At 57.6% G+C, this 23,325-nt stretch overlaps 1 protein-coding gene across 4 annotated transcripts in view; it reads left to right on the top strand.

Moving 5' to 3' along the window:
* Positions 1 to 23,325, top strand: part of PEBP4 (phosphatidylethanolamine binding protein 4) — an 85,565-nt gene that overhangs the window by 6,824 nt on the left and 55,416 nt on the right. For 3 of the 4 annotated variants that reach the window (XM_082495767.1, XM_082495766.1, XM_082495769.1), the window contains exons 2-4: positions 741 to 816; positions 1,688 to 1,833; positions 3,842 to 3,974. In XM_082495767.1, coding sequence (XP_082351893.1) covers positions 1,694 to 1,833; positions 3,842 to 3,974 — 273 coding nt within the window. In that variant the 5' untranslated portion in view covers positions 741 to 816; positions 1,688 to 1,693. The remainder of the gene's footprint in view (positions 1 to 740; positions 817 to 1,687; positions 1,834 to 3,841; positions 3,975 to 23,325) is intronic. The other variant, XM_082495768.1, reaches the window with a different exon arrangement.

Here is a 23,325-nt window from a genome sequence, read left to right as displayed (position 1 = left end):
GGGCTGTGATTTCTCCCCCCCCTCCTGCGGCTCCCCCGGGTTATCAACCCCCACCTTGCGATAGCGTGTGAGGATGTAAACCCCATTTCGGTGATCCTGAGTCACTCAAACCAGCGCTCCTGACTCTGATGGGAAAAGCGTTGCTCACGTGAGCCTGTTTGCCGGAGCCGGGCTCTAATTACGGGGTTTGCCCATCTCGTAGCGTGGGAACCGGAGCCATTAGCCCCTAAACCTCCAGATCATTCCCAATACATTAATGTTTCTAATTAGTTAAGCCCGATGCCTTTTTCTCTCCGTAATGACAGTGGTGCTCATACTTACTCGTGTTCGCTCTGCGTGCCGGTACTTCATTATGTAAGGATACAGTGTGTGTTGTAATACCTATTCCCAACTGACAGTGTGGTGGTTTTTTTTTTTTGGTTGTTTTTTTTTTTTTTTTTTTCTTTTTTGCATATGCCTCATCCAGAACTGATTAGGCAATGGAGAAGACAGGCTAGTGTAAATAGATGTTTGGGTCGCATCCTTTTTATTAGCTGGGAAGTCATCAGTGCCTGAAGGGGGGATAAGAGCCAGGTGAGGACCCGGAGCTGGTGGATCAGCTGAAGGAGTTTGCTGTGGGATGGGTGGGATGAAAACCTGTTGCCTGATATTACTTTATTTTTTGGTGCCCCTTTAGGGGATGAGCTGCCTCTTCCCTGGGCTGTGATTTCATTGCCAGGCCCTTCTTCCCTTTCTTCCAGGGAAACCATCTCCACGGCAACCTCAAACCTCCAGGCTCTGCCTCGGAGCTGCTCACCCATCCCCGGGACCCGGCGGGTAAGTGCCTCGGCAGGGCCGGCCGTGGTGGCCGTGGCCACCGGGTCCATCAGGCCGCTGCAGGCACCTCGGGGAGGTGAGGGCTGGTGCTGGGCTCGGCTGGGGTGTGGGTATATAAACCTCGTAGCCCGGCTCCCCTCACCCTCAGGGCTTGGCTTGGGCTTTGTACGGTCTTAAAAATGGGTGGCCACGGCTGTCCTCGTGCGGGGGGGGGGGGGGGGGAAGCTCTGCCCTGGCTGGGTTCAAGGTGAACCCTTGTGCTGTTCCCCTGCAGAGGCCCTCCCTGGGGTGAGGGATGTGTTGGTCAGTGTTGCCGCTGGTCGTTCACCCATCGGTAACGATCTTGGTTAGACCATGGCCAAGCCTGATGCCAACCTTCCGTATTTTCCATCACATCAGAGTCCCAGGGGGAGCAGCAGGGCCAGCAGCTGGAGACGGGGACTGTCCCCTCCTGGTGCTGCCTGGGCTCGGAGCGCGGTGTCACGGTGCCCACTGCGGTGGTGATGACGGCTGGGCTGTCCAGCTCGTGACATGCGTGTCCACCCCTGGTGCTGCGCGGGAGGGTGGCGATGCTCCTGCCTTGGGCAGAGATGGGTCCTCTCGGATGTGGGTTCTTACTGGGGGCCTGGTGTTGCTTGGCACAGGACAGCAGCAGGAAAACCAGTTCATTTCTGGTGTAATTTGGATTAATGATGTGGAACTGGGGGGGAGGGGGACGATGTGCAAGGGTGGGTGTGCTTCTCCTGGCGCTGGTTTCCAGGAGGGGAGGGCTGAACTGGAGCATGGTGGTGGGGATGCTGTGGCTGCCGGCAGCGCTGGGTGGCAGCTCTGCCCGTGACACCGACCCTCTCTTGTCCCTCGGTCCCCGCAGGGCAGGATGAAGCTGCTGGGTGCTGTGCTGCTGGTGGCCGGCCTGCTGGGCACTGCTGCCGGGGGGGAGCAGCATCCCTGGCCGGACGAGCCGTCCCGGACCTGCTTCTTCCAGATGCTCAGCGGCACGGACAGAGAGTTCTGCAGGTGAGCGACTCCCCGCTGTCCCTTTTCCAAACTGGAAAGGATGCCCCGGGCATCCAGTCACGCGCTGCCCTCGCCTGTCACCTCCTGAGACAGTTAATTCCAGTACCCGCTCTGCCAGGGCTATAAATATGGGTTGCTTTCTTCTTTTTGCCGGGAATCTGGGCCGGAGCGGTGCCCGCCGCGCTCTGCGGCTCTTGTTTTATGCAAGCTGAGATCCCGGTGTCTCTGGTCCCCTCGGCTCGTTCCTTGGTCCGTTTTGCTTTTAAAAGCGACTTACGGCGTCGGAGGCGACAGAGGTTTTCTGCGGAAAGTTTCAGGGGAAGGAGGCTGCTTTTTGGGGGAAGGGAAGCGCTAGAACACGTCGTCCCACAGACCTCGGAGCCCGCGCTGCGGAGGCGCTCGTGCCTACCACGTGTGGGCACGGGGAGAGGGCTGAGCACGAGGGGGGCCAATCGCCGAGTGGTGGGGTGGGAATGGCCCTCTGGAGCCCCCCCAGTGCCACCCCCCGCCAGAGCAGGGGCACCTCCAGCAGTGGCACAGGACACCTCCAGGCGGGTTTGGGATGGCTCCAGAGGGGGAGACTCCCCCCCTCTCTGGGCAGCTGTGCCAGTGCTCTGCCGCCCCACAGGAGAGAAGTCCCTCCTCGGGTTGAGATGGAGCTGCCCATGGTCACGTTGGTGCCTGTTCCCTCTTGTCCTGTCACTGGGCACCACTGGAAACAGACCGTTCCCACCCCCGGCACCTCCCTTTGGGGGACTGATAAGCGTTGATGAGACCCCCCTCAGCCTTCCCTTCTCCAGACTGAAAGCCCCACGGCCCTCAGCCTGTCCCCATCAGAGAGATGCTCCAGTGCCCTCCTCATCTCCGCAGCCCTTTGCTGGGCCCTCTCCAGCAGTTCCCTGTCCCTCTCCTGGAGCTGTGAGTGGGCAGTTTGCTGCTGTACCCACTGTGCCCCCCCCCACCCCCCCCACCTGAAAAGCCACCAAACGCACCCCGTGATCCAATGTTCGGATACCGGAGGTCCCTGGGTTAAACTCCTGTTGCCCCCCCATCTCCAGCAAACCCACGGCAAGGCTGGGCGAGCAGCGGCGCACCCCCCACCCCACCCCAACCCCCCCCTCGCCTTTGGGGGGTCTTAATATCCCCCATTACAGGGAGCGTCTGCATCAAACCCATCACTTCTGCTACGTAGTTGACCGAAATGCCCTCTCAATGTGAGCAACTTCAGCTTCTAGACGAAGGCAAGTGGAGACTTCACTCGGCCCCAGTTTCCTCCCGCAAACCATGGCCAGGAGTACCTTCTTTTGAACCCGCAGCCCGCTCCGCGCCGCGGCCGGCGTTTGCTCCGCGGCCCCTCGGGCTGCAGGATTTAAGGGTCCCTCCTGTGAGGGTCATGTCGGTGGCAGCTAATGTTCGGGGGGGGCCCTCCAGATGTGCTATCCGCCCGCTGCGGCGAGCCGAGGGATCGCTCCGACAGCGCCTTTCTGCGTTAGACAGCGCAGGAGGGGAAGGCGCTTCATGCAGAAGTCAGAGCCGGAGGGGTCTCACCCGCTGTGGCGCTGTCAGCGCCCAAAATACAGAGGAGACCTGTCCCTCTGTAAATGGGAGAAGGGCCTGTCCAAGGCCAGTGGGGAGGAGGAGTAACTTTGCTCTCCAAACCTTAGATTGACCCATATAGGTCATGATTTATTATTTTTTTTTTTTTTAAAGACTATGAAAAATACTGGGAACGATCCCAGTGTGCTGAGCAGTAATGAATGGTTAAAGTCCTGCCGCCGCTTGGGGGAAGCGGCAGCCCCCATGGTTGTGCTCCAGCATGGGGGGGGGGGGGGGGGGGGGCGCTCATCCTGGTGCAGAAGTCACCTTTGGTGACAGCAGGTTGGATCCTGCACGTCCCACCGGCCCCAGCTCAAGCCTGGCTGGGACGTGGCGGTAATTCCCATCCCCTGCGTGGTGCGGTCTCACACTAGGTGCTCTCTTTCATTATTATTTTTTTTTTTCTCCCCAGAGGGGACTTAGAAGTTATCTACCCGGAGCTGGGCGACGTGGGCTGCATGTACATCCCCAAGTGCCACCAGTACCGGCGGCGGATCAGCAGGGAGTGGGGCAGCCCCCGGGTTCGGTACCCCCTGGCTGAGAAGGTGAGTCCCGAGTCGCGTCGCTCGTGGGGAGCTGACCTCTCTCCATGCTTCGCCCCATTAATTAAAGACGAAGCTGGATCACGGGGGGGGGGGAGGAATTCGCTGGGAAAGGATCGCTTACCCACGTGCGCGCTTGAACTTCGAGCTGTGACGCCCCGGCTGGGAGCGGGGCCAGGCAGGGACACCCAGCGCCTGCGCTTTGGGTGCTGTGGGGACGGCCCCGGGACCCGTTCACCCTGTGCCATGCACAGCTTAGCACCGCTGTCCCGCCGCCAAAGCGCTATCGGCTACTCGGGTTGTGCTTGTTGAACTTTTGCCTGAAATCAGGATGACTTTCTAAATTTTGGTGTTTTTTTTTTTTTTTGAGTGGTTTTTCTGTGTTTGTGTGGCTTTTTTTTTGTTTGTTTGTTTGTTCCCCCCCCCCCCCCCCCCCCACTTCCCTATCACTTCAGGGTTTTGATCTGAGGCTGAGCTGTTGGTAAACTGAAACTCCCCGTCATAGAGTGGTTTGGGTTGGAAGGGAGCTTGAAGACCACCCAGTGCCACCCCCTGCCCTGGGCAGGGCCACCTCCCCCCAGCCCAGGGTGCTCCCAGCCCCGTCCAACCCGGCCTTGAACCCCTCCAGGGATGGGGCAGCCACAGCTTCTCGGGGCACCCTGCGCCGGGGGCTCACCACCCCCACAGCACAGGATTTCTTCCAAATATCTCATCTCAATCTCCCCTCTTTCAGTGTCAAACCATTCCCCCTCATCCCATGGCTCCCCTCCCTGACCCAGAGTCCCTCCCCGGCTCTCCTGGAGCCCTTTTAGGCACTGGAAGGGGCTCTGAGGTCTCCCCGGAGCCTTCTCCTCTCCAGGCTGACCCCCCCCCCCCCCCGGCATCTTTGTATGAGCAGCAAAAAGAAAACAACTTGTGTGCATAGATTTATTTTATTATTATTTTTTAATTGCTTGTAAACTTTTTGAAGCCCACGGGAGCTCTGGCCGAGTGGTTCCGTCCCTTGCCAGTCCCCACCCGTGTGTGACTGGTGTCCGCTTGGAGAAACAGCGTTAATTAAGCTGATGAGCCCCCGGGCGGCGGGGTTTGCCATGCGGGGTTGGTGCGTGGCGGTAACGGGGGGGACCCCCATCCCTGCCGAGACCCCTCCACACACACCTCCCGGGGGCTGGGCCCGATCCTGCCGGGGCTGCTTTACTCGTCCGTCGCCGCCAGGTGTCAGCATTGAACTTCACTGGGAGTACTGGGAGCACTGGGCTCCCTCCTGAGTGCTGTACCCGCGCCGGGGGGTGCCCCGGGCAGGGGAGGAGGAGGACAAGTGGGGTGTCCTGAGGGTCTCTGCTGGGTGTTGGGGTGACATCCTGCTCCCCCAGTGTCCTGCTGTGACCTGCCCAGTTTGGGGACCGCAGCTGGGCGGAGGGTGCGCCGGCATCATCTCACGGAGGAGACTTTGTCCCCAAATCCCCGGTGCTCCCCTCGTTGGCACCCCAATAACTGCTGTGTGCAGTTTCCCCACCGTTAGCTCCGACCCCGGCGGATGCTCAGCCGTAGCTAATAAGGGAGAAACTCAGCTCTTGGCTTTACCTCGAAGTGTTAAAATCCGTTTTTCTGGCTGCTTCATCGCCGTCTGGAAAGTCTCTTCCCCCTGTTGATCACATGGCTTGAAGTAGAACTTTCCCTTAAAGATGTCTGATTCTTCCAAAAAAATAATCCTCCCTGGCAGCGGATGCTGTATGCAAAACCATCCATCACTCGTGCGTTGCTTTCCAGTAGTTCGAAGCTTCCCAGGCATGTAGGCAGTTGCTTTTCTCTTCTATTTTTTTTTTTATTTTTGTCCTGGAAAGCAAACTACATGCAGGGAGAAGGGAAGGGACGTAGCCGTGGGGATGCAGGTGGATGCTGCTCTGTCCGTAAATGATGCTGCCGGTTGGGAGGGGAAGGAGGAGAACAAGCAGAGCATCCCGGGGGGATGCGGGCTTTGCATTTGTGAGCCTGAAAACAAGAGCAGGCGAGTGACCCTGCCCGGGCTGGGCTCGGGAGCTGGCTGCGTGTCACTCGTGTGTGTTTATTTTGGGTTGGGATGCCCACGGCAGGCAGGTCCCCCGGGGAGCCCGTCGCAGAGGGCCGGCGGCTCCCGCTGGCATCGGGGCTGGCTGGTGGCGCGTCTCCGCTGGCGCGTTTGGCACCGTTTCCTTCCAAGACAACTCGGCACATCTTGCGCTCAGGCGGCATCTGAGGACACGGGCCCCGCTGCTCTGCCTTGGTTTGCATGTATTCTCTCCTCCGGCCTTCGCCAGAAAGGCGTCCTCAGCTCCGCGCAGCCCCGAGCTGGGTGTAAACTGGGGGTTTAATTTGGGGCAAGGGGCTGAACGGCCTTAAACTGGTTGCAGAGAACACACTCTGCACCGCTTCAGGCTTTCTCTATAGGAATATATATATTTTTCTTACTCCTTAACTGTAAGGATGCTTTGGGATAACCTTCCCTTCCCTCCCTCTCCTCCCCACCCCCCCAAAAAAAAAAATCACCCTGGAGTGACTGGGAGCAAGAGTTGCCTCATCCTGCTCTGTGGCAAAGGCGATGGGTTGCTTTTTATGGTTTCTGATGGGATTTCGAAGGTCAGGAAACCTGACACTTGAATTTTTTTTTTGTCGTTCCCAAGTGAGAACGGGAACCCTCCCTTTGCTAAAGTTATCTCCGGCTTTACGTGACGCCTCCCGGCGCGGCGGGGTGCTGCTGAGGCTCGGCAGCCTCCTGGATGGAGCGGTGAGAGGAGGGCTGGGTTAAGGGCTGGCCACGCATCCTCCATCCAAATCGGCGGCAGAGAAAACTCGGGGTTTGAGTATGAAAACTTGTGTAGGAAGTGTCTGCTTTCTGTGGAACACTTTGTCTCTTCAAGAAAAACAACCACCAAAAAAGCCAAATGTGGAGTGTTTGTTTTTATCTCCGGAAATATTTATCAGTTTTGGGGGGGGGGAGGGAGGGGAAGAGGACGTTTCCCATCCTTGTTCCAGATACCGGTAATGGGTCTGGTGGGGGCCACATTTCCCCCCGCCTGTGCCCAAGGTCTCCGCTCACGGCCTTGGAGCCCCTTGGCGAAGGCAATGCCAACGTGTTTGTGGGTGAAGGACCTTCAAGCGGGGTGGCGCCTTGTAAAGCTGAGCTTTGACGGGCATCACCCACTGCTTGGCCCGGCGGGCTTTAATACATCATCTTACGTGTTTTTTAGAGGGCTTTTAAATATCCGTTGATGCTTATCCAGTTTAGACACTGGGCCGTTGCGGCCAGCTTTATCAAACAGCGCTTTTACGTCCCAAAAGACCAGTCTTTGTCTACTTTGGCGCAAGGGAGGCAGCCGTTGGGTCTGGCCGCTATCTCCGCCAGGGCTCGGGGCTGCGCGGGGGAATCTTAGGCATTGCCCGGCCCAGGGAGGCCGGTGGCTGATGGTTTGGGTACCCCTGGAAACCCTTGAACTGGGCACAGATAGACAAACCTGCCGTGTACGTGGCTTGGCCGTGTGGGGAGCATCTGTCCCCCCCGCCCTGGGGTGGAGCAGAGACGGCAGTTGGTCCGTCCTGGCGTCGCGGAGGTCTGGGTGGGCGCGGGATGCAGCCCCGCGATGTGGAGGATGCTCGGTCCTTGCCAGGAGACCTCTCTGAGCGCGGGATAACTTGCTCCGCGGGCATCCCGTGTAGCCTTTGGGATGTGCTGCGAAGATGTGACGCGGAGCAAAGGCTAAAGGCAGCCGTCGAAGCATTCCTCGGCATCCTCCCGAAAACGCCGGCGGAGGAGCTGCTGCCGCCAGGCCCTTTCCCGGGTCCAGGAGGAAGCAGGAGTGGAGCGGAGAACATCTGGAGAGATGGGAAATGCGCCCTCCCTGTCCTGCCTCAATATTGCTTTGCTCAACCGAAAATAAATTGGAAAAGAAAATTGGACGTTGCATCAATTTGGGGCAAGTTTATAAATTCTGCAGCTAAGCAATCCCAATAGAAAATGATAGATCGCCGGCGAGCATGCAGCCCCTGCCGTGATGTATAGTCGCATTAGCCGAAACGCCGTGTTACATGATTCTGTTTTATTACCACTGTTGGTGGCAGACAGAAAAACAGATTACGCTGGAGATCAAATCGATAGGAACTTTATTTACTGGCCTTTTAAAAACATATTTCTGCACTTTATAAAAACATACGGTAGATGCTATTGATAGAACTTGTCTGCTTGTTAAAAAGCAATTTACCCGCTGCGATATTCTCGAGCTGTGGTTTACGGCACTACCTTTTACCTGCTCTTCCAGATTTGTTTTCACCGCGGGCTTTGACAACTTCCTCAGAGGCTGCTTTGGGCTGTGCCGTTGCTGGTGTAGGGCGCGGGGAAGGGGCAGGACTCGCTCTCCGACTGTGAGGGACCAGACGTATCGGAAATGAAGTGCTTTTCTCGGGGCTCCTACCCCAAACTGAACTTTTTTTTTTAAACTTGGTTCTCGCGGGAGCCCTCTCCTGCCCAAAGCAGTCTGAGAAGACAACTTGCACATCCGCGAGCTGGAACTTCTTCCTGCAGCCGTACGCATCACCACCTTTGCTCTGCTCTTTCAAGAATTGTATGTTTTTGTAGTATCTCCTCTAACACCAGTTCCGTGGCAGAACGAGCTGGAGCTGAAAAGGCAACTGGGAGAGCCCGCCAGCGGCGCGAACCCTGGGGTGATGCCCTCAGGGGGTGGCGTTGGGCTTGGGGCGGCAGCAGCAGCTCCGTGTGTTCTTTGTGCCTAAAGCTGTAACCGGCACCCTAGGGTGCCGCCCTGGGCTGGATGCCCGTGGGGATGCCCTGCCCTGGCGTGGGGGATGGCAGCCCTGGGCAGGAGCAGGAGCCTCTCCCGGGAGCTCCCTGCAAGCCCAGGGCCAAGTCCACTTGCTGGTTCTACCCCCGCCTTGGCCCTGCCTCTCCTCCTTTTGTGAACGCTTGGTGGCCGGTTTGGGGAGAGTCCTGATTTATAAAGGTTTCTGTGCTGGAGGGTCTGGGGCCCATTATTTGGAAAATTACTTGTATGAGGAAATCCATTAGCTTTTAACAAAAGGAGGAGAAGGTCTGCTTAATCTCCTAATTGGGATGTGCTCTAGTTGTGTCAGGCAGTGATTTGCAGCTGGCCGGGCGAGGGGGCTTTTGGGCGGCTCTCGGGTTAAATTCAAGTCTCGTTAAAGAAGATGGGTTTTAAGCAGAAGATTCCTGACAGTTTGTGTACCCTCGTTGGCTCGTGGAACCGTCTGGGGTTAAGGAGCCACCAGCGTGGTTTTTTTTGGTGTTTTTATTCCCCCCCCCTCAATCCTGTCCGGGCTACTTTAAAAAAAAAAAAAAAAAAAAAAAAAAAAAAAAAAAAAAAAAAAAAAACAAAAAAAAAAAAACAATGGCCCAACATTCCTTCCCCATGCTGTCAGCCAGATATTATGGGGATTAGCCCAAGCCCCTGGTGATGAACCCCTCCCTGTTGCCCCGCTGGAGCTGACGCTGGTTTGGGTTCCCAGGCCCCGGGACCGGTCCGTGGCATACCAGCATCCCCCACTTCAGAGGGCTGCCAGCCCAGCGCCTCCCCGGCGCCTGGGACCCTCCCGCCTTTGCAGCGACTTCTGAGCTGAGGGGTTGGTGCGAAGCCTGCGAGCTACCAAAGCGCCTCTTTGAGGGCTTAAGTGTGGGGTGTTAAAGCAAAAAAAAAAAAAAAAAAAAAAAAAAAAAACCCCAAAACAACCAAAAAAAAAAAACCCAAAACCAAAAAAAAACCCCAAAACAACAAAAAAACCCCACACCACCCAAAAAAATTAAGAAATGTGTGTGCGCCGGAGGCTCTTCTGCGCTCCATCAGCGCTGTCCTCTGCTGACCCGCTCCCAGGCAGGACCGCGCCGCCGCATCGGTGGAGCTTTGCGTGGCAGAGGTGGTTGGGGGATGCGATCTGAGCAAAGCACGGCTTTACCTGCCCTGCCTCCTCCTGGGGAGCAGGAGCGCGTCCTCGCTGGGAAGCACTGGGGAAGCGCGGGGTGTTATTCCAGGATGGGTCCTTGCCCCACCGGAGGGGACCGACGGGACAGCTGGTGCCGCATGCGATGAGAGCCTCTTTCCGTGAGCAATCTTGGCAGGAACGTCACTTCCCATCTCTTTCGTTACCTACACGTTTGCTGGACGTTTAACCACCCTGGACAACTAATTTTCCCCTCCGGGCGGAAGGATGGGCTCGGGAGATGGCGAGAACCTGCAGGTCATCAAGTCGCCTCTCCTCATTGCTTATGTATCGGCACCCACGCGGGTGCGGGACAGACGCTTGTGCCTATTCCAACAGCAAAACGTTTGAAGCAGCCGATGATTTTTACTTTGATCCCTGTAAACACTATACAGTAATCAAAGTTTAAGCTGCTTTGGATGAAATAATTGCTTAACAATCATATAAGACAAAGTGATTCAACAAATGACAATTAGGACTTGTGATATACAGAACAGATGCATTCAGTGTACCATATTATAATGTGCTAATAGGAGATTGACAGCACAATAATAGGAGAGAACAGCCACTCAGCCTATAATTCGAAACCAAATGTGAGGCTGTCCACAGAGCTCAAATCCGAACAGGCTGTAAAATTAGAGGTAAGAAGGCACAAGGTTCACAAAGACTCATTAGCAGGTTGGCTGTGAATTTCCCGAGGCGGGGAGGGGTGGTGGGGGGGGAGAGAAATTCCTGCTGGAGAACTACTTGTAGGCTGCGGATGCGAAGAGGAGGGGGAAACCTCAATCTCTGCCCGTCTATACGTTGGGAGGCGAGCAACCTCTATCTCCCTGGTCTGGAGCAGGCCCTTCCCCTTAACGCCCGGGTTTTGGAGCGGGGGGGGGGGGTCGCTCCTGTGCTGTGGAGCATCCCCGTCCCGGTGCCAGGGGATGGGACGCATCAGATAGCGTTACTGTACAGCACAGATAACGTGAACCAGACAACGGCGTTAAGGACCGAATGAAATTAAGACTGATATGAGCAGGGAGGTCTGAGGGGCGTTCCCCGTGGGAAGTTGGGCACTTCCCAAGCCCTAAATGATACTGATGGGTGACGGGGGCACCCTTTAGCCCTGTCCGTGGCAATTAAGGCAGCCGGCTTGGGCTTGCTCTTCTCTTTGGGTAAATCAAGAGCCGGGGACGTGTGCAGGAGCGGAGGCTGTCAATCTCCGACGCCCTGCGTGAGCGGGGAGCGCGCCGGCACGTGCGGAGGCAGGAGCTGGGGTCCCCCCTCCCCAATTCTCCCCCCCCCCCTTGTCCTCCCCGCCACGGGCGGGATGCACTGTGCCACGCGCTGCCTGTGCCGCTCTCTCCTCCTGGAGCCGCTTTGCAGCCAAAGAGATCAAAGGAGCGAATATTTTCGGCGCTGGTGACAAAACAGACTTCAGCTCATCTTGTACTTTGCACACACCGTGCACTTATTCCACTAACATATAATTTTATCATATTTTATTATTAAATAAACATGCCAGAAAATATACTTTTTTGCTTGTGGGGGAGGATGAAAAGGGTTGGTAATTAAAACTTCTATCCATCAACGCTTAACTCCGAGAGATAATTGTGTTGCTTCTGCAGATGTATACTTCGTGTTGAATCACCCGGTTTTGCGTTAAAATTGGAGTCGGCGCTCATGTGCGTGCGGCGCCGGGACGTGCCATGGGCGGTACGGGATTCCCGTGGGCAGGTCCCGGGCGGCGTGTGATCGCGCAGTGGCCGCGGAGTCAGGAATTCGGCTTTTTGTCTTGGTGATGCTGGTTTATTGCACGGGCAAGTCCCTGCCGTCACAGGGCACCTCCGTAACCGCTTCGGTTTTAACCTGTTAATCCGAAAGCTGCAGTGATGCACCCGTCGGGTGAGTCTGTCATAAAGAAATAGAGATTTTTTTAATTTTTTTTTTTTAATTGCAAAGCCGAAGTGCGTTGTAGAAGCAGATGAATCTATTGAATATAACCTAATTTTTTTTTTTCTTTTTCCTGACCCCATGTTTGGGATTTTCCTGGGATGCTCTGGGCGCCAGCCGCAGCCTGCGCTGTGTGCCGGCGTGGGTGTCCGGCACTCGGGCTTTTATAGAGCCTTAACTGGGGTGACACTAGAGAAAAAGCTGCAGAGCTCGGCCCTCTCCTCGTTTAAACTCCCTGCCCGCTTTATTTTCGAGGAGACCCTTAGGAATCGCTGCCCCCACAAAGCGCGGAGCGGGATGCCAGAGCCCCTCTGGGCTTTCGAAGTCAGATTCACCCCGGGGGTCGGCGGCAGATCGATGAGCCCCGAGCCGAGGTGTCGCGCTCACCGCGTCTCCTGCCGTCCCCGGGACCTGCCTTGGCTTTTTCAAAAGAAATCAGTGGCGTTTTGGGCGGGCAGGAGGGTTTATAGCAGAAGGCAGCCTCCTCTGGATGCTCCTGGCACTTGCGCCTTGAAAATGGAATTTGTGGGGTGTGAAACTATGTTTAATCGCAGGGGGTGAGCTGGGCACCCCTGCGCCCTCCTCGGCTCCCCAGCGTCTTCCCCAGCCCCTGCGTGTCCTGCTGGCGCCGACCCGCTGATGGGTTGGTACCCAGCGGGGAAAGCATCCCTCCTGCCTCCCTGCTGCGCCTCGTCAGCTGTAACGAGGAGCGAACCCGGCTGGATGGGACATGGGGCAAAGCCGGGCACGCTCCTGCCTGTGTCCGCAGCTCCATCCTCGGACCTTGTTGGGGATGGGAAAGGCTCCGGGACCGGACCCAGCAGCGGGTTGGGTGTACTGGGGGGGTCCCTGCTCCGCCGCCCTGCCCGTCGCAGGCAGGTCTCGCCCTCCCCGCTCTCTGCGGAGGGGCCTGGGCGCAGCCGGGCTCTCCTGGCTCCCGCTGGGATGGGGTGAGGTGGGCGGCTTTGATTCCGGAGGAGGAGGAGGAGAGCGCCGTATGGGAGAGGTATTTTACCCATCGAACACCCCCTGACCCTGCTGCACTGCCGGAGCCCTCCCACGGGACTATCCGAGCATCCCCCGTCCCCTCTCCAGCGCCTGGGAGGGCTCGAGCCTGCGCCGCGTTCGGTTTTGGCACCGGAGGGTACCGATGGCCTTCCGCAGATGGAGGAGCATGTCCCTTTTCCGTAGGGAAACCCGCTCTGTCCCGCTTTCCCGCTCCGGCTGCGTTTCCTGAGCATCACCTCCCGCTCGAGGCGGCAGCCGGGCTCTGAGCCGGAGCATCCCGAGAAGCCATCCCCGGGAGCCTTCCTCCCCTGCAGCATCTTCCCCGGTGCCTCCCCGCCAGCGCAGGAGCCTTTTCCACGGATGAGTAATTCTTCCCAATTTGGGGGCTCCTTCCTGCGCGGGAACGACCCCGAGCTCGCCTGCTTCTTTCCAGCTGCCAATCTACGGTAGAAATTTCCCCCTTTTCCCGACGGAGGGGAGAGTGATGGGATTGGGGGGGGGGGGGGGGGATGTCGGTTATACAAGCTCTGGGGTTGGGGCGACTATTTTGGATCCCTCCTTCCTGCCTCCAAATTGCAGCTTCGAATGTGACAAGTTACAAAACACTTGAGTCATTTCTCCCGCGCGCCGCTGCCTTTTTTTTTTTTTTTTTTTTTTTTTTTTCCCCCCCCCCTTTTTTTTTCTCCGCCCCACAAGGAGAAGCTTGTTCGGGTTTGGGTTGATTTATGGGGGGGAAAAAAAAAAATATATATATAAAAATGGGTGTGCGGTGCTGGGGAAAAGGTGGCTCCCCGCTTTTTCCCCCCCCCCCCTCCCCATCCCCGGGCGGCTGCGTGCAGCCCCCGCGCAGGGTAACTGGGAGTGCTGTTTATGTAAGCTGCTCATGTTCTGCTGAGCTGCAGCGAGAGCTGTTGTCAATTCAGAGGAAAGCCCACGTCTGCCCACGTAGGATCTCCCGAGCTGGGTTGTGTAACGGGGAACCAGGCAGCCGCGCTGGGGGGGGGGCTGCCGTGCCGTGCCGGGGGTGCCGAGGAAGCTCGGGAGATCCTGCTTTGGGGGAGGGGGGGGATGGGGTATCTAAGGGGGGGGCGAAGGAGTGGGAAAAGGCCATAGTGGGTGTGAAAAATAAAAAAGTCCCGTCTGCTTTGATGCGCTGCGGGGAGAGGAGGCAGCTCCGTGCCCGCTGCTGCTGCCGCCTCTCCCGAGGGGTCCGGGGATGCTCCCGGCCGGGGGGGGGGTCCTGCCCCACGCTGGCCCCCACGGGCAGCCACGTCCCAGCGTGCGCGGCGGGTTTTAAAACGCATCGAAGCGTCGGGCGACTTCCAGCGTCTCTGTTTCTTGGGGTTTTGGAAGCAAAGGGGCTTTTCCGGCAGGTGGGATTCGGTGCCGGACTGGGGGTAAATCTTTGCGATGTGTCCGGAGCTCAGTGGGGAAGGGGGGGGGGGGGGCTGATCCTGAGCGCGCCCGGAGCTCGTGGGACCCCTACGCTGCCTTCTCCGGGACGTGAGCGAAGCCCGTGTCACCGGTGCCACCGTCACCGGTGGGTTTGCACCGACTGGGGAAGGGGGTTTGAATCCGTCGCTACAAAAGACTCCGCATCCCCCTGTACGGGGAGGGGGTCGCCCATTATCATTTCAATGGCTCTTTACATAAATAGGGAAGAATGAGAGAAGCTGGTGGCTTGTGTTGCTCCCCGCCTCTGAGAAACACTATCTCGGTTATCGGATTTGAGTTCTTTGCAGCGTTACATTTTTATACATATTTATTCATGCAGAACAGAGGCGCCGAGCGAGTCGCCCTGCCACGGGGCTGCTGGGTGCGCTGCTATACATAAGAATGCACCTTCATTTACATCCTCACTACTTCCCCACAATTGAACGATGTGGGTTATTTTTATTCCTCGTGTGTATTTTATTTATTTATCTTTTTTTTTTTTAAGGTGGGGGAAGGGGAGGAGAGGGGAAAAAAAAAAAAAAAATCCCACACCACCCTCTAAATTTCCCTTTTTCACTCCTATTAAAATTTCCCCTCCTGAATTTTTATAAGCCGTAGAAATGAGGCGCGTGAGTGAGCTCCACCGGAGGGGAGAGACGAGGCCCAGGGATGAGGGGGAGGAATGCGTTTTGGGGCAAAGAGTAAGTTTATAACTATTTTTCTTGTAACCGGAGCAGTTAGCTGCACTGCAAGCCGTTCATCTTCTGATTTAATAACTCATTCTCCCTGCACAGAGATGGGGTATTACATTCCTGGATATCGCTTTTCTTGGTATTGAGTATCAAAGACGGATCCGCAGTTTCTAATAAAATACATTTTCATTGTCATTGAAATAATCATTTTCTGCTCCTTGCTTTTTCCCCCCCTTTATTTGGGGTTCCTGGAGCTCTCCTTCCCCCCCAGTCCCGCTTTCTGGCCTGACATTTATTTATTCCCCTTCCCAAGCGACGGTTTCGGCGCTGGCAATACAAATTCCCTCCTTTTCCCCTGTCCTGGAGAGGGGCTCGTGTGATGGGAGCCGTGCCACCCCTTCCTTTGGGCTGCCTCTCATCAAATCATAAATCAGATATTATATTATATATGGCATATTTTGCACCCCGGGGGGGGGGGGTGGGGTGGTGTCCCTTGTTGCAGGGGGCGATGCAGTCGGGGTACCAGGGGGATACCCGCCAGCTCAGGGGATTTTTGTGACCATTTCACCCTCGGGTGACACTTTATTAGCAGCAACTCATCCCCCGGAGCAGCTCCTGCCCGGGGTCCCTTCTCCCTCTGGGGTGTGATGAGTTTGCCGGGCCTGGAGGAAGGGCGGGCCAGGGCAGGCGGGTCCCATCCCAAATGCGATGGGAGCATTTGCGGCCGTGGAGGGTTTTCTGGGAGCAGAGGGAGCTCTCGGCTCGCGGCTCTGCCGCTTCCCGCGCCGCCTCGCCGGGGTTAACATCCTTCAACGAAACTTCTCCCTTTCATGTTCTCCTCTCCTGACTCTCTCTTAACTAATCATTTGATCTCAGCATCTCCGCGAGAAGGTTCAGAGCCTGATCAGAAATTAATGGGAAGGAGGAATTAAGCGGCGGATCAAAGCGGCCGCGTCGCGGGCTGCGGTTTGGGGCTGAAAGCAGGGGTGGCCGGCGGGGCGACGCGTGTCGTGATGGCGGGGGGGGGGACGGACGGACTCGGGGGACGCTCGGGGACAGCAGCTCTTCGCCTGGCGCAGCCCCGGTGCTGCAGCGGGGAAGCAGCGAGCCGCAACCCCCACGCAAAGGGTCTTTGCGCCGCTGCAAGCGGCCATCCCCCTCGCCTCAGGCCTGGGCTGGGTGCACTGAGGGGCTCGTAGCCACCTCCGGAGGTTTCCCCGCGTTTGAGGATGCTGCAGGCAGCCGCGCTTCCCGCAGCGCCGGAGCCCACGTATGTACGTGCGATAGGAATTCCCTCATTAAACAAATATTTGGCGAGTGGGAGGAGGAGGGGAGGCGGCAGCGCTGCTGAGCCCCCCGCGATGCCGCAGCCCCCGGTGATGCCACAGCGCTCAGTGATGCCACAGCCCTCGGTGATGCCACAGCCCCCAGTGATGCCACAGCCCTCGGTGATGCCACAGCTCCCATTGATGCCACAGCCCCCAGTGATGCCACAGCCCGCCGCGATGCCACAGCACTCAGTGATGCCACAGCCCCCAGCGATGCCACAGACCCCATTGATGCCACAGCCCCCAGTGATACCACAGCCCCCAGTGATGCCACAGCCCCCATTGATGCCACAGCCCCCAGTGATGCCACAGCCCCCCGCGATGCCACAGCCCCCCACAATGCCACAGCTCCCATTGATGCCACAGCACTCAGTGATGCCACAGTGCTCAGTGATGCCACAGCCCCTGGTGATGCCATAGCCCCCAGTGATGCCGCAGCCCCCGGTGATGCCATAACCCCCCCGTGATGCTGCCCGACCCCTTCCCAGACACACCACAGCTGGGAGGGAGGGTGATGCCACAGCAAAATGAACCTGGGGCTGGGGGCACGGCATGCCACCCGCCGGGTTTGGGAAAGCGGGCTTTTCTCCACTAAAACTTCTGTAATTCTTACTCCGCGGCGTGGACCCGGATGCTTTTATTTTGGGGCGCTGAGGCAGGGTGGGAGTGAGGGCCACGCGGTGGCCCCGTGGGTCGGGATCGGGGGTTTTGCCCCCGGCTTGTCCTGCAGCTGCTGGGCTCCGTTCCGTCCCTCCGAGCACTGCTGCCCCCGGGAGATCTTCCTCTTCATGGGGGGGGGGGCACGTCGCACGCAGTCGATGGATTTGCCGCATTTCTTCCAGCTGGAGTGAAAAGCCTGGGAATTTGGGTGGAAATCTGGCCACGAGGAAGAAGGGAGGGCTCTCGGCATTCGGGGAGCAGATCAAGTGGGCTGGCAGCTCTGGCTGCTGCCGGCCACCTCTGGGCTTGCTGGGCTGATGCTCTGAGCTCGGCCTCTCCTGGGCCATTCATGAGATGAGCCAGCCCGGGCTCAGCTGCCGGCAGATGGGGAAAGCAGAGCTGACCTGAGCGCTGGGAGCTGCAGCCCTGCCAACCTGGCACCTTTCCCTGTTGAAAAGGGGAAGGAAGGCTGGGAAAAGAGTGCTTTCGCCACCTTTTGGTCTTCTCTCGCTGGAAGGTCACTCGCTGCTGTTTGGTGGCGGGGACCTGCCGGGGCCAAAGGGGAGATGCGCCCAGGGAGATGCTCCCGGAGCACATCATGCGCAAACCCGCTCTGTCCCCTGCAGTGACCGCAGCCTTCCCGTTCTTGGTTTTCCCAGCAAAGATCCGGTAGTCGGGAGAGGGATACCTGCGGGCGGAGGAGTGCGGGGGGTTCCTGCGGGACCCCCTGCCCAGGCGGCGTGACCTGCGGCCGCACTTGGGGTTTGAGCCCCGACAGGCGCCGCCTTTCCAGGAAAATGCTTTATCAAACCTCAGCCTGGAGTCCTTTTAATTACCTCCTCCATCCAGGGTATAAATTGCAGAAGCACTTAAGGGCTGTTCTCAGCAGGGCCCGAGGCCGCCAGGCAGAGCTGAAGCCGAAGCGCTGGGCGAAGGGCTCCTGCCTCCTCCTTTGCACACCCAGCTGCCTTTCAGCACACACACACACACAGAGGGATGTTAAAAAAAAAAAAAGAAAGCTCCTCCAGGAGGGAAATGTGCAATTAAAATACCACCACCACACACACACGCACGCAAAAAAAAAAAAAAAAAAAAAAAAAATCAACCCGTGGCAGTCTCCAAACAGTGAATTAAATGAGGATGAAAGGCAAACGCCAGCTCTGGCAAAACCCTAGGAAAGGAGCCATCAGCTATCCGCATCGTCCTGGGATTTCAAACCACGCCAATGAAATTTGGCCGCTTCATTTCATTCACTGTCAATCAGCGTCGCTGCTACTGATGCTTCCTCCTCTTTTTATATCCCCCGTTTCTTTTGGCGATGCCCAGAGCTCAGTTGTATCCCAGCCAGGCAGCCCTCATCACCAAGCGATTAAATCATCGTAAAAAAAAAAAAAAAGGAGAGACGTCGCTTCTCAGACATAATAGTAAAAAGGGGGTGGCGGGGGGGGACGACGGCTCCGGGTCTATTTCTGCTCTGATATGTCCTGGCGCCGACGGCGCGCGTTCCACAGCCACCGCGCGCTGCCGAGCTGTGCCAGACCAGCGGTTCACCTGCTGCGGATGGCAAAGTGCGATGTGCCGAGAGAGCTCTCGCACCGCGCTGGGTTTCTGCAAGATCCCAAAGCTCCCAGCCCCGGGGACTGCTCCCGCTGCGGTGCTGGACCCTTCCCTGCCGCAGCCTCGCTGGGCTCCCGTGAGCTTCATCCCTGACCCGAGCAATCGGGATGTTGGTGAATGTGGACTGTCACGCTCGGTCCCCAAGCATCCCTGCCCCGAGCATCCTGGTCCTGGACCCCCCCGAGCATCCCTGCCCCTGAGCATCCTGATCCCTGAGCATCCCGGACCTCTCCAAGCATCCCTGACCCTGAGCATCCCTGCCTCTGAGCATCCCTGTCCCTGAGCATCCAGATCCTTGAGCATCCCTGTCCCTGAGCATCCTGATCCCTGAGCATCCCTGACCCTGAGCATCCTGATCCCTGAGCATCCCTGTTCCTGAGCATCCCTGACCCTCAACATCCTGATCCCTGAGCATCCCTGTCCCTGAGCATCCCTGACCCCCCCAAGCATTCCTGACCCTGAGCATCCCGTACCCCTCCAAGCATCCCTGACCCTGAGCATCCTGATCCCTGAGCATCCCTGTTCCTGAGCATCCCTGACCCTCAACATCCTGATCCCTGAGCATCCCTGTCCCTGAATATCCTGATCCCTGAGCATCCCTGTCCCTGAGCATCCTGATCTCTGAGCATCCCTGTCCCTGAGCATCCCTGACCCTGAGCATCCCTGTCCCTGAGCATCCTGATCCCTGAGCATCCTTGCTTCTGAGCATCCCGGACCCTCCGAGCGTTCCTGCCTCCGAGCATCCCTGCCCTGTGCTTTTCACAAGGGCAGCTGCCTCCCAGCCTGTAAAATGTAGTGCTTTAATAACGGGGCACTCGGGCTGTAAAGAGACCGTGGAGAGAAGGGGGGAAATAATGGTGTGACTGAGGGTTATCGGTTCGCAGAGCGTTTCCTGCCCTGGATTCGGCCGTTCCCAGGGTAAAACTGAGCAATGAGGGCAGGGCTGCCTTAATGACAACGTGCCACGTGGCCTGTCCCCGGGGGCCACACGCCAGCGGGCTGCGTCTGTCCCAGCCCCGCTGTGCCCGAGGGTCCCCGAACCCCCTTTTTCACGCAGACGTTTGCAGCGACAACGTGGCCTCGGTTTTGCATCGAACCTCGGTGCTCCGGCAGAGTTTTCATCCGGCAGAGTTTTCATCTCAGTCCCGGGCTGTTGGAAATACCCGACAGGTTGCTTTGATTTCTTTTAAGGGATTTGTGTTGGAACGCGGCGCTCTAGGAAATCCCACCCGGCTCGTGACATCCCGGGGGCTGCTCCTGCCGCCTTCGGTGCAGGCGGACACAGCACCCGGCTCTGCCCCGGCGGGAAAGTTGGGCTCAGATCCCACCTTTTCCCACCTGGAAAAAAAAAAACAAAAAACAAAACAACTTCAGGGTGGGAATGCAAAACCTGTCATCCCATGGGACCGTCCCCGAGCGGCTGCACGGTCAGGGTGGGGGGCGATGGGTCTGGGGGGGTTGTTTGGGAAATAACATTAAAAATAAGTTGTTGAAGCGCTCGCCCGGCCGCCGAGCGGGGCAGCAAAGGGCTGGGCCAGCGACTGCTTTTTAATTTCAGAAATGTCACTGAGTCACGAAATGACTCATAATTATAATGGGAGACATTTCCAACCCGGTGCATGACTCGGAGACGTCTTCCAGGGATATTAGAGCTGTTTGTAAAAGCCAGGCCTTGCCCTGGCGCTCTCCCCCGCTCCCCGGCTGGTTTGTGTGTGTGTCCCCCCCTCTCCTTGCCAAGGTGACAGCCCCGTCGTGCGGCGGTGGCGGGGATGCGGCCGCCCCGCCGGGCTGAGGATGCTCGCCCGTGTCCGACGGGAGCCGGGGGACGCATTAACGCTCCCCATCAGGTGGCAGGTGTCTATTAAAGTGACTCCCATCACCGCTGCGTCTGGCCTGCCCTTGGCTGGGGGCTGCCCCGGCAGACAGCTCGGTGTCGGCGGTGTCACCTCAACACCGGGGGCGGCCGCGGCTGCCGGGGGGATCGGCAGGCGGAGGGGAAGCCGTGTGTGTGTGTGTGTGCCCCCCCTTCTCCCCGGGGGGTTGCGCTCGCTCCTGCCGCTCTGCCTCTCGGGGGACGGGCGGTTCGTCCCCTTTCCCGTCGTTTTGGGAGCAAAGAGGGATTTGCGGATGTTTTGCCGCAGGTTGGTGCCGCGCGGAATAGCGGCATCGCTGCCTGCGAGAGGGGCAGCACGGGGCTGGGGAAGGGGGGGTTCGGTGTCTGAGTTATCCCTCACTCTGCCGCCCTTTCCTCCTCTTCCCAAGCAGGGAAATTGTCTTTCCCGTTCCGTGCTGGGAAGGGGAAAGGTCTGCAGTCGGCTCAAGCGCTGCGGTGGCCGCCCAGGGGTGATGCTCTCCCCCCTCGGAGATGCTCCGGCACCCGGCTCTTCCCACGGCTCACCTTAGCAGACAGCCCAGCGCTGTGCCTCCAGACCCAATTAATTAAGCAGGATTGGTATGAAGTCAATTAGGGAGGCGTTTGATCCAGTCGGACCAGTTCTGGGTTCCCAGGGTGACTGGCGTGGGTCCGTGCCAGCATCGTCCCCGGTGCGATGCCCGGGAGCCGTGCGGTTCCCTCCTTGCTGGAAATACTTTCTCACCAAATAGCATTAAATATTCCTGAGCTGTGAACGTCTTGGACTGATTTTATTTTCCATAAATAAACTTGTTGGGAGATATTTGGAGATGGGCCTAAGCTGCAGAGCTTGGACTGGCTCCCAAATCTCTCTGCTGTTTGGGCTCGAGGGGTTGGTTCAGGATTGTTTCGAGCTTTATTCCGGGTTTTAAGGCTTCGAGATTTAAATAGCTGCCCTCGAACGGGACTCTCGCGCTGCTTCCCCAAGCCCCCCGGCCCCCCCAGGGGCTGCGGATGGGCAGAGAGGGGCTAACAGGCACCCCCTTGCCGCCGGGTGGGGGCTATAGGGTTATATCCATATAGGCTGCTATAGGCAGTGGGGTTTTCCGAAGCGGTCGCTCCCGCCGGCTGTTTCCAGCGCGGCCGGCTGGATGCGGTACGTGTCTTCCAGAGGTACCAAACCCGCGTCGCTTGGGCGGGGAGCGGGGATGCTCCCTGTTTGAGGCAGCCGCCTGCGGGGGCACCGTGCGTTTGCGGGGCGCCATCCCTTTCGGCGGCGCACACGCGTGAAGTGCCCAACCGCTGCCAGCCGGCGACGGCCCCGCTCCGTCACAGCCCCTCGCTGGGAGTGGGTTGCTTTCCAGATTGGGCAAAGGAAGGGAAAGGAGGAGGGAAAGACAAAAAAAAAAAAAAAAAAAAAAAAAGTCAAGGGGAAAAAAAAAAAAAAAAACCACCAAGAAATCAATCCTGTTTATTTATTTTTAAATGGGGAAATTAAGTAGGAGAGCTGTAAGGATGTGTTTGCCAACCCGCTCCCCGCACGGCGCATCCCGGGGAGGCCGGATCCGTGGGGCGAGGAGGTGCGTGTTTAATTCCCTTCCCTTAGCGGAGGGGCCGAGCGCTTTCTGCGTGTCTAACATGTGCCTGATTAATTATGACAAGTACAGGATTGCTCTTTTGGTGAGCGCACGTGCTCCCCGAACCCCTCGCGGTCCCTCACCCTCAGCTTCCCTTCTTTTCACTCAATTTTCAGGTTTGCGCCGAGCGCGGCCATGGGAAGAGGAGTCTAATCTGACCCGTAGACTCTGTCACATCCTCATTAATTTGGCCATGTCTCCCTCGGGTAGCCTAAGGGAAGCGTCACATTTTTAACGAGGCTCCGAGGAGGCCGTCACGGCGACAGCTTCATTTTGACAGCTGCGACGGGAAAGGTGCAGCGTCAGGTTTTACGGCGGCCGCCGGGGCCGTTCCCGGTTGGTCCGTGTGCAGGATTTGGTCCTCGCCCTGCCAGCTTTGACAGCTCCGTGTTCCTTTTCGGCTTCGTTTCACCCGGGACGCGGCCGCCGCTCCCGAATTTGGCTGGTGGTTTGAAGCCGAGCCGGGCAGAAGGGATGCTGCTGGTCCTCCATCCGTGGGCGCTGCTGCGGCATCCCGGCGCGGGGCACGGCCGGACCCTTGGGAGACGCTCCGGGGTTTGGCGCCCTACCTCGGGATGAGCTGCCCATGCCAATTCTGGGCCATCCCGCTTTTTTTCCCCTCCCCATTATTCCACAATTTAAACATTTTGTAGTGAAATCCCGTAGCCGGTTCCCCTTGCCAAGGAATATTCCCCATTGGGGATGGGGGGGATACAGAACCCACATCCGTGAGCGGTTTTGTGGTCGGGGTGAGGATCCGTTGTTGCCGTTTCATGCAGGGGCAGCGGCTGATCCGGAGGGATCGTGCTCCACCCCGGGAGCTCTTCTTGCCTATTCTAATGCAAATGCGCATTAGCTGATAATCTGAATGTTGAGTGGATTATTTCACCCCCAGATGAGCTGCTGTGAGGCACATTTTTTTTTTGCTTTTATTGAACGAAAAGAAAAAAAAAAAAAAAACCCACAAAGAAACCCACCTTGGAATTAAATTTTATCGCCAGAAATCTGTGCAGGACACACACTTCTCTCTTTCCCTCGCGCGCCTTAAAATAAATGAAGAAACGCGACCTAATGACACCCTCTCACAGCTTTATCGCGTATGCACGATAATTGTATCAGCAAACATTTGTATTGCAATTAAAGCAAGGAGGCAACAAACCATGAGAAATCAATTAGAAGGGGATGCGGGCTGCGGGAGCAGCATCC

The sequence above is a fragment of the Vanellus vanellus genome (genome assembly GCF_965231255.1).
Source record: "Vanellus vanellus genome assembly, chromosome: 26".
In the NCBI taxonomy this organism is placed as follows: domain Eukaryota; kingdom Metazoa; phylum Chordata; class Aves; order Charadriiformes; family Charadriidae; genus Vanellus; species Vanellus vanellus.
This window is presented reverse-complemented; position numbering and strand designations above follow the sequence as displayed.